Raw genomic sequence first — 15,889 nt, 5'->3', positions numbered from 1 at the left:
TCTGTATTTGCTGTATTCTGGCTGTGTCTCTCAGGAGCGATCTACATCCGGCTCCTGTCAGCCTGCACTTCTTTGCTTCATCCATCTTGTCTAATTGCGTGGCTGTATAATATGTTTTATAAGCATCATTTTAAATGTCGGTTTCAATGGCTTATCATGCCATCAATCCCATTTCATTAACAGTTTCCCACTTAAACTCTGTTTTACAAAATAATTATTAGAAAGTAAATATATCAGTTATAAATTAATATCATAAGTTTGAATGTAATGTAAGTGGCAGTTAACACTGTTAGTGTAAATAGTTACTGGAACTAGATTTTATTTTGTTTTAAATTGTAATATATCATCATATTACTGTATAATTTTAGATTTATATATTCAAATGTTATATTTTTCAGGTGAAAAATGTTTATTTCAAAAATTTTATCCCTTTTATAAGTTCACTTGGAATTGTATCATCTAATGGACTTCCAGAGGTAAGTTGAAAGAAAATTCAATTAAAACTAGTACGTTTTGTTTGAGTCTACAAGTCTCTAATGGGAGTGTGCATGGGTATATCTTGAGGAGGGCTATCACATCCTAACTGGAGCAGGTGAATTTCTTGAAATACCGTTCTGAGGTGATGTGATTTCTGAGCTGAGTGTGCTCTGTGGAAGATGGCTTTTTGAGTGACTGAACTTTGTAGATTCAAAGGCTCAGTGGTATGTTGGAGTAGAACCTGTACAAGTAAACTGTACATGCATAAGATTGATGTACAGAGCAGAAGAGTGGTCTACTGTGGAACTGGGGAAGCTAGAAGGAACCTGACCCCCCTTTTTGGTTTTTGTTTTTTGAGACAGGGTTTCTCTATATAGCAATGGTTCACTCTGTAGACCAGGCTGGCTATGAACTCAGAGGTCTGCCTTCCTCTGCCTCCCAAGTGCTGAGATTAAAGCCACTTGTCTGGGACCTGGACTCTTAGTAGTCGTGTTCCTACCTTTGTCATTAGAAACCTGCTCTTCTCAACTCTAAAGAGTGTCCTAAATAAAGGGTTAGTTTCAATGGGTACCTTAAGAGAAACCTTCCATTTTCAGTATTGCACATATAATTCAGCCAGATTGTGCTTCTATAAGGTAGGGCAGGAGCGGTGACTAATCTTAGCCATGGATTAGTAACAGTTCTGCCCAGTATATTTATGTAGGGAAACATACAATTTGTATTCATACACACACACACACACACACACACACACACACACACACACACACACATATATTGTAGTTTTTGTTCCCTCAAGATTAAGGATTGACTTTGAAAGCCACAGAAAGGGAGTGTTGTTCATGGGTAGAGTACCTGTCTAAGCATGTCAAATGTCCTGGGTTCTGTCCCCAGCACCGGAACAGCAACAAACCAAACTAAGCAAAAACCATTTCAGGATGCAAGTAGTGGTGGAATGTGTGTTTAATATGTGCAAGACTCTTGGTTCTTCCCTAACACGAGAAGGAAGGGAGAAAAATCACAGCAGACTCTTGAGCACTGGTTTTAAATCATGGTTATAATGAGAGCCCTTAAAGGTTTAATATTTTTTTAAACACCAGTATGACCACAGGTGAAAAGTTCTACTCAGAACACAAAAGTATTTTAAAAGGTTGTCTAAAATTACCTTCATATTCTGCATACAGTAATATGTATTTATGACATAAATTAATTTTGTACTTAAATGTTGTCCTTCAGATATCTCATCTATATATGGCAGTATTACAAAATTTTAAAAAATCTAAAATATTAAATGTTTTTGGTTCTAAACATGTTGGGTAGGAAATGTTCAACCTGTAGTGATATTTTTTGTGTTTAGCACTGTTTGGTGGCATTGATGACCCTTGTCTAGCTAAAATTCTAATAAGCAAAATGTATATGTAAGATAGTAAAAAATAATATTGAAGTTTATGTGTAATATTCTTTAGTTCACTTCTAGACTGGTTTTACTTTGGTTCTGGACTCAGTATGTTTTAAAATTAAATGTACATAGTACAAAAGTTCTTTAATGAAATTTACCTGCGTATTCTAAGAAACATTACACAAAAAAGAATAATTGCCAATTTCTTTCTTTTGAGCTTGAAAGTCTTTCTAAACGCTACGAAGAAGTTTATCTTAAAAGCAAAGATTTAGATGCAAGACTATTTTTGGATCATGACAAAACACTTCAGACTGATACTATAGACAGGTATTGCAATAACATATTTTATACATTGGCCTGCTTTTTATTTGTATTACTAATTACTCAGATATGTTACATAGATTTTCATTAACTTAGACATCTTTGAACAGCTTTTATAGCAGATTATTCTCAAATGTCTTTTGCCTACTGTAAAGGTAGTTCCTTAAACATACAAAAATAACAAATAGAGATTTAGTGTCAAATATTTCTTATGAGAGTTCTCTGATTTTGTGTTTGTTTGGTCAGGTAGATATGTTTTAAACATGTACCAAAAAAAATGGTTGAACTAATTAGTTTACTCAAGAGGTTTCTCTTCCATTCCATCCTTTTTATATACTGTCACTTAATTGATATCTCAAACAATATTTTTAAAAAATCCTCAACTTACCAAGTAAGATGTCTAAAATAGGAAATGGCTGGGAGTAATTACAGTTTTTAACTGTTCATATGTAAAGCTAATTTGACTCTTTAAGAAGAATTATCTACTGTGAAATTAAAACATGTAATTTAGAAGTTAAACACAGTAAAACGTTTTCCGTTCTATCTAAGTAGAAATGAAACCTTTAGACAGCATAGTGCCCTGAAAGATGAGATGTGCGATGCTTTAAGATCCCTCACAGCTTGGCTGTCTCCAGTACCAGCCAGATACACCTTCCACTTCTCAAAGTGCTGTACTGAGTGGTTGGAACACAGCTTTGCTGTCAACCTGCAGAAGGAGACCCAGGCTGAAGAGTGATGGTGACAAAACAATTACACAAGCAGCACTGACCTCATAATTCTTACCTTGTAGCAAGCATTTGTGTGATGCTCTGAACAACAGGGATTCATTATTATCCATTATTAAGGAATAACTGCTTTTTGATGCATAAACACAAATTGTAAATTTCAGTGTGAGTTACTTTACTTATCATTTAGTTTTGAAACAGAGAGAACTCCACGAAAAAGCAACCCTGATGAAGAGGCAAACATGGTTACTCCACACACTCCAGTTAGGTATGCCTTTTCCTGGTTCCAGCTTCGTTGTAATTGTTTATTCAGACTATGTCAGTGCTTCAGACTTGCTCTTTGTTTGACTTTGCATTTGCACAGCATGTAACAAATATATATGGAAGGCTGGTTTTTGTCGATTTATGACTTGCCTAGGTTACCAATATAACTTGGTTGTGTTTGTGCATAAAGAACATAACTTAAAATGTGTGTTTCACTCAGAAAGGAAAAGCACTAGCATTTGATGTCACATAACCGAGAGGTGTCTTATGTCCCTTCCTCACTCAGATCAGCTCCAGCTGAATGTTTCACATGCTTTCCTCCGATTCTGCCCACTCTCACCTCCTGTGTGCAAGACAGCTCGCTCTCTTCTTGAGTGTCTGCAGTGCCTAACTGATCATGTCATGCGTGTCTTACCACTGTAGCTTTCTCCTACCAATAAACCTGTTTTCCACGGAGCCTGCAAATAATAGTCTATGACTGTAAACCAAATCGTGTGTGACTGCTGCTTCAGCCCTTTGATTACTTGTAGTTGCATTTAGAATACAAAGCACATTCCTTAACCATCCCTAAGACCTTACATGACCCGTTTTCTATTGCCTGGCCAACCTCATTTTGTTCTTGATTACTCTGTGTTGACCACACACTGGCCTTTTTTCAGTTTTTGAATTGTCAGACTTCTTTTGTACTTGAAAGCCTTCATACTTGGCATTCCTTCTTGAAACTTCTTTTTGTGGACTGCCATCTGCTCTTTTTCTGTGTTCACAGTATAACTATTAATCCATTTACGTGTTTGCATGTTTTTACTAATACAAACAATAGCCTTTAAGTTGCTTTCTGTATGGACTGCAGGTTTTTATTCACAGTTTTAATATGATCTTTCATGGTGCTTGGTACATTGTAAGCAGACAGGGATACATATCAACTGGCAGTAGATACGTAAACAGCCTCATTTTAGTAATACAAATTGTGTGAAATTTTGTCTCAAGTTAATTTAGCAAGAGGTAATATTATATAAAGAGGCACTGAAATGTGGCACAGAATAATGGATCTGGGGACTGCTAGCTGCTCTGTACTGATTGCAAGATGAGGGATAAACTGCAGGAATGGAAAACAAGTAGTAACTACGTGCTTTATCTGGTACTTGGTGTGGCCTGTGTTTTAAATCCATGATAAATACAAATAAGGATAAAAATCAATTTTATTTTTCAGAGAAGTTGTTTTTATTGTTTGTTTGTTGTTTTCCTGGTGATCAAACTCAAGGCTTTGCCACATACTGAACAGGTGCTCTCTCATTGAGCTCCATCCCCAGCCCAGACTTTATTTTTACAACCTAACCTTTCAGTGGTCAGTGAGGGAAGACCCAGTGCACACAGTGCCAGTGCATCTTAGTGCTTGGACCAGAGTGCAGATGCAGTAACCTGAGGAATTCTTTCCCTCTACATGCCTCTGCCTTTCCCCCATGGTGAATGAAAAGCTCTGCACTGACCTACTAGAGTAGTTGAGCTTTGCATGCCAAAGGACTGAATGGAATGAACGGTGGTGGGAATGAGGGACAGGGACAGGTGTGACACATGTGACATAGTCATGTTTCACCTGTCAGTCTTAACAGAATTTATGCAGATACCTAGTAAGCAGCAAGATACAAAGCACCTGTAGATTGGGGAATTATCAGGGCAAGTTAAAGACATAAAAATATGTGGATCTTGTGCAGAAGTGAGGAAGTGTGTGAGAAGCCAGGAAGTGGGGAATGCAGCCATAAGAACCAGGTAGAAGTTAGGCTACCATGAACTAGTATGGCTTGGAGCCTAGAGCATAAAGTCAGGAATCTGAGAAAAGATACCAGTATCAAGAAAAGAACAAGTGCTTGAGTCAGTTGCTTCAAAGAAGTCTGCAATTTTGTTTTTAGTAGTTGGTCTTGTGGCACTAGTCATTGTGACTTGGATTTATCTCTAGTAGCTATAAAAAATAGAGTGTGTGAAATAGGAAGTGTAGAGAAACCCGAGAACATGACATGTTTTATATTATATTTAAATCAGCCTTAAACAGTTTGTGGTTCTTTTCATCCTTATACAATGCCTCAAACCAAAACTACGTGTATAGCTTTACTATATTCTACAAACACAGTGTATGTCTACATGCAAAGTTACAGAACTATGGAGGTCTTGAGACACTGACAAATTTTATGCTTTAGCAATAGTGACTTTTAAAATATTTATTTTATGTATATGAGCACATTATCACTCTCTTCAGACACACCAGAAGAGGGCATTACAGATGGTTGTGAGTCACTATGTAGTTGCTGGGAATTGAACTCAGGACCTCTGTAAGAGCAGGACCTCTGCTGAACCATCTCTCTAACCCCAGCATTGTTACTCAAGACCTTACTCTTTTCTCTTGAAGGAGTAACAAAGGCTCTTTTAATTCTTCGCATGAGTTTCTAAGAATCTTACTGTCTTTGGTTGAAAGTATATACAATTTAAGGACAGATGTAGTGGTCCTTTACTGTAATCTTCAGATCTGGGAGGCTGAATCAAGAGTGTTGTTGCAAGCTTGACGCTAGCCTATACTATACAGTGAGGCCCTGTCCTGGAGAGTGGAGTATTAACACCTAATTGTAATATTTTCTTGAAAGAATAGCATTTTGATGCCAGTCACATACCCATATAGTATGAAAATATAAGGTATATTTTCTGGAAAATGTCATTTGTTTGACAAATATTTTTCTATCAAGAGTATTGGTACTTAGTTTTATTAGTAAATGTATTAGTTCTGTAAATGTACTTAATGATACTACTTTTCTAAAAGACTTAAGTAAGCTGTAATTTTTAAACTATACACGCTAAGGGGATTTTATTTAGATAAGGTCTTATTTCAGGGATCTTCAAGATATGTGGGATACATGATATGTTAAGAGATATGCTTAGCTGGAGAGATGGCTCAGTGGTTAAGAGCATTGACTGCTCTTCCAGAGGTCCTGAGTTCAAATCCCAGCAACCACATGGTGGCTCACAATCATCTGTAATATACCTTAAGTAAATAAATATTTTAAAAAAGAGAGAGATATGCTTAATACTGATGCCTTACTAGTGTTTCCATTGTTCGTAATTACTTTGGCTACCCTGAGTCTTTTGGATTGCCATATGAATTTTAATTTCTGCAAAGAAGCGCATTGGGATTTGATGAGGATTTCATTGAATCTATAGATGGCTTTTGGTAGGATGATCATGCCTAAGCCCATGCTTCCACAGTCACCTAACCTTTGACAAAGGCTAAAATATACCCTAGGAAAAGACAGCATCTTCAACACATACTGTGGTCACACTTGTAGAAAAATGAAACTAGTCCATATCTTGTACCTTGCACAGAATTCATCTGGGTTCCTGGGGTGAGTTCTTCCTGCGTTTGGTTCCTTCAGTGGCCTGTAACTTAGGCTGTGTAATCCAAATGAACCCTTGTTCCCCACACCCAAAAAAGATATATGCTTAACTTATGTGATAGTTGTATTTTAGTCTTTTCTTGTGTTTTTTTTTTCCCCTTCATTGCTCAATGCTTCTTCCTGTGTTTCCTTCTCTAGGACTGTTATGAATACTATTCAACAGTTAATGGTGATTTTAAATTCTGCAAGTGATCAGCCATCAGAAAATCTGATTTCCTACTTCAGTGTAAGCCATATGTAAAATATCACTTGTGACATCTTAAAAGAAAATTGAAATTAGAAGCTAAAGTACTAAGTGTAATTTCAAACACTTATTTTTTTATCCAAAAATGTACTTATTTGGTATTTTATTTGTTGCTCTTTAAACTGTTTCAGACTTAATGGTTACTTTATTTAAATATTGTTAGTTTTTCTTATGTTTGCTACTTTCCTTGCAACTGAAGCACTTCCCTTTAAGATACTCTCTTTTTCCATTTCCTTCCTTCCTCTTTGTCTCTCTCTCTCTCTTTGAAACAGGGTCTTACCATCCAGCCCTGGCTGGCCTAGAATTGGATGTGTAAACCATTCTGGCCTTGAAATCACAGAGATCTTTCTGCCTCTGCCTCCCAGTGATGAGATTAAAGTGTGCATCACTTCTTTTTTTCCTTTTTTTCCCTTTCCTTTGTCTTCCTTCCTTCACAATTGTTTATGGATCTATCTGCATGTCTGTGTGTTCTTGAAGTGTAGAGGTCACCATCTGGCGTCTGTCTTCTATAGTTCTTCCCTTCATTCCTAAAGACAGAACTCTCAGTGAACTTGAGGCTCACCAATGTTATATCAACTGTTAGTGAGCCCCCAGGATTGTGTCCTCTGGTTTCTGCATCCCACTCTGAGATGGCACTCGCATGCTGCCTGCCTGCCTGCCACATCAGCTGTTAGCTGGGATCCAAGCTGAGGATTGCATGTTCACATAGCAAGTGTTTTACTCACTGAGCCATCTCCCCAGCCCATCCTTTTCCTTCTGTTTTTGACTACTGCTCAGTATGTATGCTTTTTCTTATTAATTCTAAGGTAGAATAAAAGTGATGCGTCTCACTGTGCCGTATTCAGACATGTGCTTCACTGTGCATTGTAGTTTATCTACTCCTCCGTCTCCATGCGGCTCCCTTCCAGGAGTCCCGCCTGCTCCTTTCACATTACATCTTTCCCATCGCCTTCTCCACCCATTTCCCCTTCCCTTAAGATTTCTTCCCTTTCCCTCATGGTCTTCTTTGTCCTCTCATACTGCCATCACCCAATTGAAGCCTAGATTCTACCAATGAGCAGGCAAAGGACACTCACAGGTTTCCTGAGTCTGCCTGACACATTTTGCTTGATATAATGATGTCTAGTTGCATCCATTGCCTGGAAAACATGATTTCTCTTCTATAGTTGAATAAAACTCCACTGTGTCTATGACAGATGTCTAGATAGGGTTCATTCTCTAGCCCTTGCAACCTTGCAAGTAATGCAGCAGTAGACACGGAGCAAGTGTCGCTGTGGGCTGCTTTGGTGTATGTCAGCAATAGAGTGGCTAGGTCTTAGGCTAAGTCTAGTTTCAATTAGCACAGCCACTCTGTCTGAAGTGAGATGGGAGCTCAGAGCAGTGTTAGTCTGCACTCCCTATTTAGCTAGAGATCTTGGACACTTTTAAAAATATTTATTGCACATTTATATTTTTTCTTTTTAAGAGCCATCTATTCAATCTATTAGTCTGATATTGATTGAATTAGTTAGTATGGGGTGCTTATTATTATAGTCCTTTGTGTATTATAGATAATTGTGTGTTTCATGTATAGTTGACAATTTTTGTCTCTTTACTCTGCTAATTGTTCCCTTTCCTGGGTAATATTTTCTTTTTTTATAAATTCCTGTTTTTCCAACTGACAATTCTTGAAATTATTAGGATAACCTTTTCATTAAAAAACAAAAAATGAAAAAAAAACCAACATGACCTGTTGGAGCAGCTTTTTCTTGGGTCCTCAAAGATTGGAGGCTGCCAGGTATATTCATAACCGTAGTTAGAGGTCATTTGGAACTTGTGGGTGGTTGTCGTTTATGGCTTATCCTAGTGTTGAGTCTGTGTCGGACAAGTATCTCGTGTCTGCTAATGTCGTCTTCATTTAAGTAGCTTCCCTTTTGTGCACACCAGAGGCATATGGTCACATTTAGTTTTGCAGTTTGTCACCCTCCACAAGCTCATGTTTTCAGATGCTCTGGGATGCTTAATGTTCCAGCTCGGAGTGTCCCTAAATGTGTTGTGAATATAGGGCAGGACTAGCAGCACTGAGGTCTGTAGAGAGCAGGTAGAGAACTTTGTGCTTTCCAAATCTCTCCAGTGTTAGTCACACTATAGCAATAAGACTGTTACAGTTTCAGGCTTACCATATTATTGGGAGTGAGTAGCAGTAGGTGGGTCCCAGGGTTCATTCACCCACTAACCTTAGGCTCAGGACTTTCCAACTCGCAGGCTGTTCTCAGTCTGTGAGGTCCGTTCCGAGCTGTTGAACACTGAATGGCTTTCCTTGTGTAGTTTACCATCTGCACTCTTTGGTTTGTCAAGTTCTGGGACCCCTTTTCCAAATCACAGTTGTCTTTCCAGGCTCCCCCACCCGGGAGAGCTGTTGTGACAGGTTAAATTCAGGCTCCCTGACTTGTGGTTGTTCCCTGCTCTCAGACACAGATATTTTTTGGATGGGGCTTCCCCCTCACTGCATCCCCACCCCCCACTCCCCCTGCCCTCACCCACCTGGAACCTACAAACAGGAGCTGGTTTTAGCACAGCTTACTTCTTTCTCTTCAGGTGTTTGTCACTACCTTTGCGATTTCCAAAACTCTTCTCTTTATCTCTTTGTAATAGAGGATGAAGTATTGCTTTTACTTTTGAGGTTATACTATGAATAAATTACTCTTTGTTGTTTCTCCACCCTCTAAACCTTCCCATGGCAATTTCTTTCCAGTAACCTCAAGGTTAGTTTGGGGACATGTGGGATGTGTGTGTGTGTGTGTGTGTGTGTGTGTGTGTGTGTGTGTGTGTGTCAGAGACACACACAGAGAGAGAGGGTGTCTTTATCCTTGCTTTGTGGTAGGTGCTTTAGATGGTTCTTTAATTCTAGGTTGTCATTAATTTTCTCAGAGATTTGAGATATTACCATATCATTTTTAAGATCCCATTGCTGCTGAATCTTCTGTGAGTCTAACTATTATTTGGTTTAGCTAATAGAACTTACCTTTCACATATCCCTTCCCATTCCTAACAGACCCTAAGTTTGATTTGAAAGTTCCTGTTGTCCTTCCCTCAGAAAAGCAAGAAAGAGAAACTGGTAACTGGTGCTAGCCTCTATGAGTGACCCCTCACTTCATATCTTGCTTAGGGGTTAAGTGACAGAGAAATACATAACCATGCCACACCTGGCTGGGAGCCTTTACAAATGTATTACTATAATTAATATAATTAAGTGCCTTTTATATTTGCTAATGTTCTATTTCATACTGTAATCACTTTTTAAAAAAAGATTTATTTATTATATATGAGTACACTACCGCTGTCCTCAGACACACCAGAAGAAGACATCAGATCCCGTTACAGACGCTTGTGAGCCACCATGTGGTTGCTGGGGTTTGAACTCAGGACCTCTGAAAGAGCAGTCAGTGCTCTTAACCTCTGAGCCATTTCTCCAGCCCCTGTAATCACTTTTTATCATAGTATGTTATCTTCTACTGTATTGTATCCAGAGAGTACACAAGTTCTGTCATTTTATCTATAATAATTGTTCAAATATAATTTTATTTGCCCAACTTATATAATGATATAATTCTATAGGCCAAGAATATTTGCCATATATACATACATACATAGCTGCTTACAGCTTTTAACAAGGACAATGTAGATGTTAAAGAAAGATAATCTCTCTTCTAATATTTTCTTGAATACTTGCTCCCATCTTTGAAGTAGGTAGGTGCTCCCCCTAATTTGAGTTACATCAGCTAGACAAGAAATTCTCTCTCAGGGACATTTTCTTAAGCAGAATTCATCATAGCCTAAATTGTAATGAATTTGAAGCTTCGTGCACTATGTGAACATAACTGATGTGTGGGTGATAGATGGGCCCAGAGCAAGCATGGTAAAGACCATAACATTTTCCAGTGAGTTGTTTCATCTTCTTCTTCCTCCTCCTTTTTCTTTTTCATTGGTTTTCCCTTTTTTTCTTCTCTCCCTTCCTCCCTTACCCTCTATCCATCTATCTACCCATCCATCTACCCACCCATCCATCCACCCATCCATCCATCTACCCACCCATCCATCCATCCACCCACCCATCCATCCATCCATCCATCCATCCATCCATCCATCCATCCATCCATCCATCCATCCATCGTGTCCTCAAACATGTGTCCTATTTAGCCTAGGCTGGCTTTGAATTCAAAATCTTCTTGCCTCCACCATAGCTTGAAATTTTACTTCTTTCTATATTAGTTCAGTGGGGGTATTTTTTGGAAAAAAAAAATGTCCTCTTTCCTATACATAAAATCTTAGAAATTATGCAGACATTTTGACAACAGTGATTCTACACCAGGAACTGGTGTCTTTGTGTGTCTGTGTCTAATGTTTTTAAGATTTGTATTCTGTTTTCTTTAGGAAATATGGAATTATTGATATTCTAAGGTCTTGAGTTAAATTTTTAGTGGCACTGTGCAAAGAATTATAATCTTGAATTTAGAAAGTTTATTTTTAGTGTATAATAGTTTGAATGTATATGATCATCAAGATTATAAAAAGGAAATTAGTCTGATTATAGGAGACATGAATGTTTGTGATGTATTTTAGTATAGCATAGTATAAGTATAGACTATTATAATACATCACTTGTAACTATTCTCCTGACTCTTATACCTAAAAATACAGATTAATTACTTTCCTAACTGCATTGATAAAACAAAACTCAAATCTTACTTTTATTTCATTTGATTTTGGGTAGTAAGGTTATATACATCTTTTTTTTTTCTCCATCTTTATTAAATTGGGCATTTCTTATTTACATTTCAATTGTTATTACCTTTTCCGGTTTCCAAGCCAACATCCCCCTAACCCTTCCCCTTCTATATGGGTGTTCCCCTCGCCATCCTCCCCCCTATTATATACATCTTAAGGTAACCCTTTTTGAAAAACAGTTTGGGGTTTTTTGTTTGTTTTTATGCATGTGCGTGTTCTTGCCTGCATGTATGTTAATGTACCATGTGCATGTAGTACTTGCAGAGGCCAGAAGAGGGCAGTGGAGTCCCTGGGACTGGAGTTAAAGAAAGTTGTAAGCCTCTAGTCAATGCTAAGAATCAAATCCGTGTCCTCTGAAGGCCAGGACTCTTAACTGCTGAGCATCTTTCCAGTCCACTAAAGCAATCCATGACTGAGGAGACTTTATGAAGACAGATGATAGATGGAAAGGCTGACATAACCTTTATTTGTTTAAAACAGCTCTTCTTAACCTGTGGGTTGCAACCCCTTTGAGGTTTGCATATCAGATATTCTGCATATCAGATATTTACATTATGATTCATAGCAGTAGGAAAATTAGTTATGAAGTAGCAACAATGTTTTATGGTTGGAGGGGTCATCATAACAGGAGGATCTGTAGTAAAGGGTTACAGCATCAGGAATGTTGAAAACCACTGGCTTCAGATTTCAGTAAAAGTGTACTTTGATTGTACTGAATAATTTTTGTATATGATATACAGTGGAATTCTGTGTTGACTGGTTATATTCTGTAGTGTTAATTGATTTGTTACAGTAGAACTGTTTACATGTCTTCACAAACAAGCAACAGATCAAAGTTATTTACTGTAACAGAGGAAAATGTCAATTCTGGTCAAAGAATAACTTCAGTATTTATTTCTGTTTATATTTCTTAAAGAATTGCACAGTGAATCCAAAAGAAAATATCCTAAAAAGAGTAAAGGATGTTGGACACATCTTTAAAGAGAAGTTTGCTAGCGCTGTGGGGCAGGGATGTATTGACATTGGAGCACAGGTAACTTGAGTGCAAATCTGTTTGTACCGCAGTATAGAACTTACAGAACTCATCTGTTGATACAGCCTGTGCTGTAGTCAAATTGGTGTAATAGGATATAGTACCACAGTATAGAACTCATCTGTTGATAAGCTGATTTTTTTTTAATCAATGGGAACTAATCATTTGTTTAAAACACTTACTGATTAGATAAACTTTGGGGTTTTTTTTTCTTCCTTTTTTCTTTCTTCTTTCTTTCTTTTTTTTTTTTTTTTTTGGCCTATGCTAGTATTATTGCGTTTTACAGACAGAAACTGTTCTTTTAATCTTTTAATCAAAATCCTGCATCACCAAAAGGATTATTACTAGAAGTGTAAAATGTTTAAAATATCCTGGGCACATAGCCTGTATAGAGCAAGTGACACAGCTAAAACTGAGCAGAGAAACATCAGCTTTTAGCCATCCTACCCTGGGTGTTGGAATACCAGGCACGAGTTTATAGTCAGCCTGGGACTGTAAACAAAGTAGCCTTTGTGATCTCTTGCTGTCCATATTCCTAGAAGGAGCAGAATGTGTTTCAAGAAAAGACTTTAACAAAAATCAATTAACTTTTTTATTTTCTGAAGCAGTAAAATTTTATTATTTTTTCCTTTTGTTTGTAGCGATATAAACTTGGGGTTCGATTGTATTATCGTGTGATGGAATCGATGCTTAAATCAGTAAGTTAAAGAGAATAAAATAGAAAAAAATTCAATGCTGACACAAGGAAAGTTTCAATTAAATTTTTTAAAAAAATTATTTGTTTTAGGAAGAAGAACGTTTGTCCATTCAGAATTTTAGGTAAGTATTTTCTCATTTTAATAAAACAATTTCTTTTTATAAAAACATATTTAAAATTATTTATCCCTTTTCTCCTTTTAGCAAACTCCTAAATGACAACATCTTTCATATGTCTTTATTGGCCTGTGCTCTTGAAGTTGTAATGGCTACATATAGCAGTAAGTTAAACTTCAATAAATAAGCACTGTAGCTTAATCGAAACAAATTCTTAAGTTATGTTGTGGTTTTGTGTGATTTTGGTTTTTGTGTGTATCTGTGTGGTGAGAAGAAAAAGTCAAGCTATAGACCAATGTATGCTGAGCAGTGTGGTTGGCAGTTACAGCTATTTAAATGGTTTAACATGTCAGTCATTTAGCTCATGGGGGGGGGGCGTGGAATTTTGCAAGGTTTTTGCTCTGAGCATCTCGAATTCAGGAACGGTAGCTAATGAAACTGCTACAAAGGCTCGTGAGCAGGTAAAGTGCCACAGGAGTGCTGAAGGGCAGCAGTGCTTCTGTGCCCCACTGTTATGTCTCTGTGCTCATGAGACCAGGAGCAGGAATCCACCAGAAACTGAGTCCTTCGTAATTGGTTGCTGTTTTTGTAATACCTATGACAATGTAATGAGTGTTGAAAATAACAGAGTAAAAGCTCATACCTGTTTTAAAAATACAATTTTAAAAGATATTACTTTTCTTTTTAATATATTACTTTTCAAATGTTGCAAATATTAAAATGTTTTACTTGGGGAAACAAAAGAGGAGTTATCTAAAGATAGATAAATAGATAAAAGAATTTAAATTAGTAATCACTGAAACTGAATCTTCCCAACTGCAATCTGCATGGTTTTTAAGAAAAATAATTTTCTTTTCTTTTTTTTTAAAAGATTTATTTATTTATTATATGTGAGTACACTGTAGCTGTCTTCAGATACACCAGGAGAGGGCATCGGATCTCTTTACAGATGGTTGTGAGCCATCTGAACTCAGGACCTTTGGAATAGCAGTCAGTGCTCTTAAACGCTGAGCCATCAATCCAGCCCGAAAAATCATTTTCTAATAAAGCTGGCAAATACCTTTGGAAGCGTTGAGAACTGAACTCAGGGCAGGGACTAAGCAACCCAGCTCCCTTATGCTTACAGTTTTTAAGAAAGGATCTCAGTAGGCATTAAACTCAATCTGTACACTGACCAGATCTTGAACTTGTAATTCTCCTGCCTCAGCCTCTTGAGTATCTGGCATTATAGCCCTGCAGCATCAGGCTCAAGGAAGGGTCTCGCTATGTAGTCCTGGCTGTCCTAGACCTCAGAGATTCACCTGCCTCTGCTGGGATTAAAGACCAGAATTGCCCATGCCAGACTAGTTAGCAGAGTCTTAAAAGCATCACTAGTCTTCCCAACTGAGCAGTAATGGTAGTTTAAGTGGGTATGTAATGAATTGCTGGTCAGATACCTGCCTGGGTGTTAGTGGAGGGCATGTAAACTTGTGCAAATCTTACAGAAACCATGATTCCTATCTCTAAGGAAAATGTGCACATACACTTAAAATTTTGAATCCTGTTTCTTGACAGTCTGTAGACCACAGAATAAAAATTACCTACTGAAAATAAAAGTGGTTTCCCTTTTTATCTGTATGTTGATTCTGAGTGATAAGATCTTCCAAATCTCATCAGTTCAGACAATAATATTTCATACTGACACATTTTTTTCTCTCTTGTTTTTTAGGGAGTATGTTACAGAATCTTGATTCTGGAACAGATTTGTCCTTCCCGTGGATTCTGAATGTACTTAATTTAAAAGCCTTTGATTTTTACAAAGTGATTGAAAGTTTTATCAAAGTGGAAGCCAACTTGACAAGAGAAATGATAAAACATTTAGAAAGATGTGAGCATCGAATCATGGAATCCCTTGCATGGCTTTCTGTAAGTGATTAGCTAAATAACTGAAGGTATTTATACATAAGTGACCTGCTATTGAGAAGTTGTTTATTTAATGAATCACCTGTGTCCAGCCTAGGCATCAAGTGGAATATTGGAATCGTGTGGGTGGGTGTGAATTACTAGTGTGAATTCAGGGATGTGAGCTGCTTGTTGTTGTGCTGAGCGTCCTAGACCGTCCAGTGCACCTGCTTAGGAGCAGCGTGTCACAGAACTTGGCATCTAAAGTCAGCCTTGCTGAGGTAATTCATTAAGGTTGAAGTGTCACTGTTCATAATATACATGTCTACACTTTTCAACAAAATTAAAAGATTATGTACATTTTCTGTTTTATCTGCTTGATCATTTTGTTTTAGTCATAATAATATGAAATTTACACTATTATTTAATGGTAGATAGTGTTTTATATCATTATAGGAGTAGAAACGATGTGCCGAAGGCAGTTTAGATATGACATGCAAGCTATTCCCCTAAAGTGCTGTTATATTC

General features: G+C 37.4%; 1 protein-coding gene across 4 annotated transcripts in view; it reads left to right on the top strand.

Moving 5' to 3' along the window:
• Window positions 1-15,889, top strand: part of Rb1 (RB transcriptional corepressor 1) — a 131,528-nt gene that overhangs the window by 45,989 nt on the left and 69,650 nt on the right. For all 4 annotated transcript variants that reach the window (XM_087584953.1, NM_017045.2, XM_087584956.1 and 1 more), the window contains 9 exon segments: window positions 399-476; window positions 2,094-2,203; window positions 3,113-3,190; window positions 6,762-6,849; window positions 12,551-12,667; window positions 13,309-13,365; window positions 13,455-13,486; window positions 13,568-13,644; window positions 15,189-15,385. In XM_087584953.1, coding sequence (XP_087441079.1) covers window positions 399-476; window positions 2,094-2,203; window positions 3,113-3,190; window positions 6,762-6,849; window positions 12,551-12,667; window positions 13,309-13,365; window positions 13,455-13,486; window positions 13,568-13,644; window positions 15,189-15,385 — 834 coding nt within the window.

This window comes from Rattus norvegicus, chromosome 15 (genome assembly GCF_021556685.1).
Source record: "Rattus norvegicus strain SHRSP/BbbUtx chromosome 15, alternate assembly SHRSP_T2T, whole genome shotgun sequence".
In the NCBI taxonomy this organism is placed as follows: Eukaryota; Metazoa; Chordata; class Mammalia; order Rodentia; family Muridae; genus Rattus; species Rattus norvegicus.
This window is presented reverse-complemented; position numbering and strand designations above follow the sequence as displayed.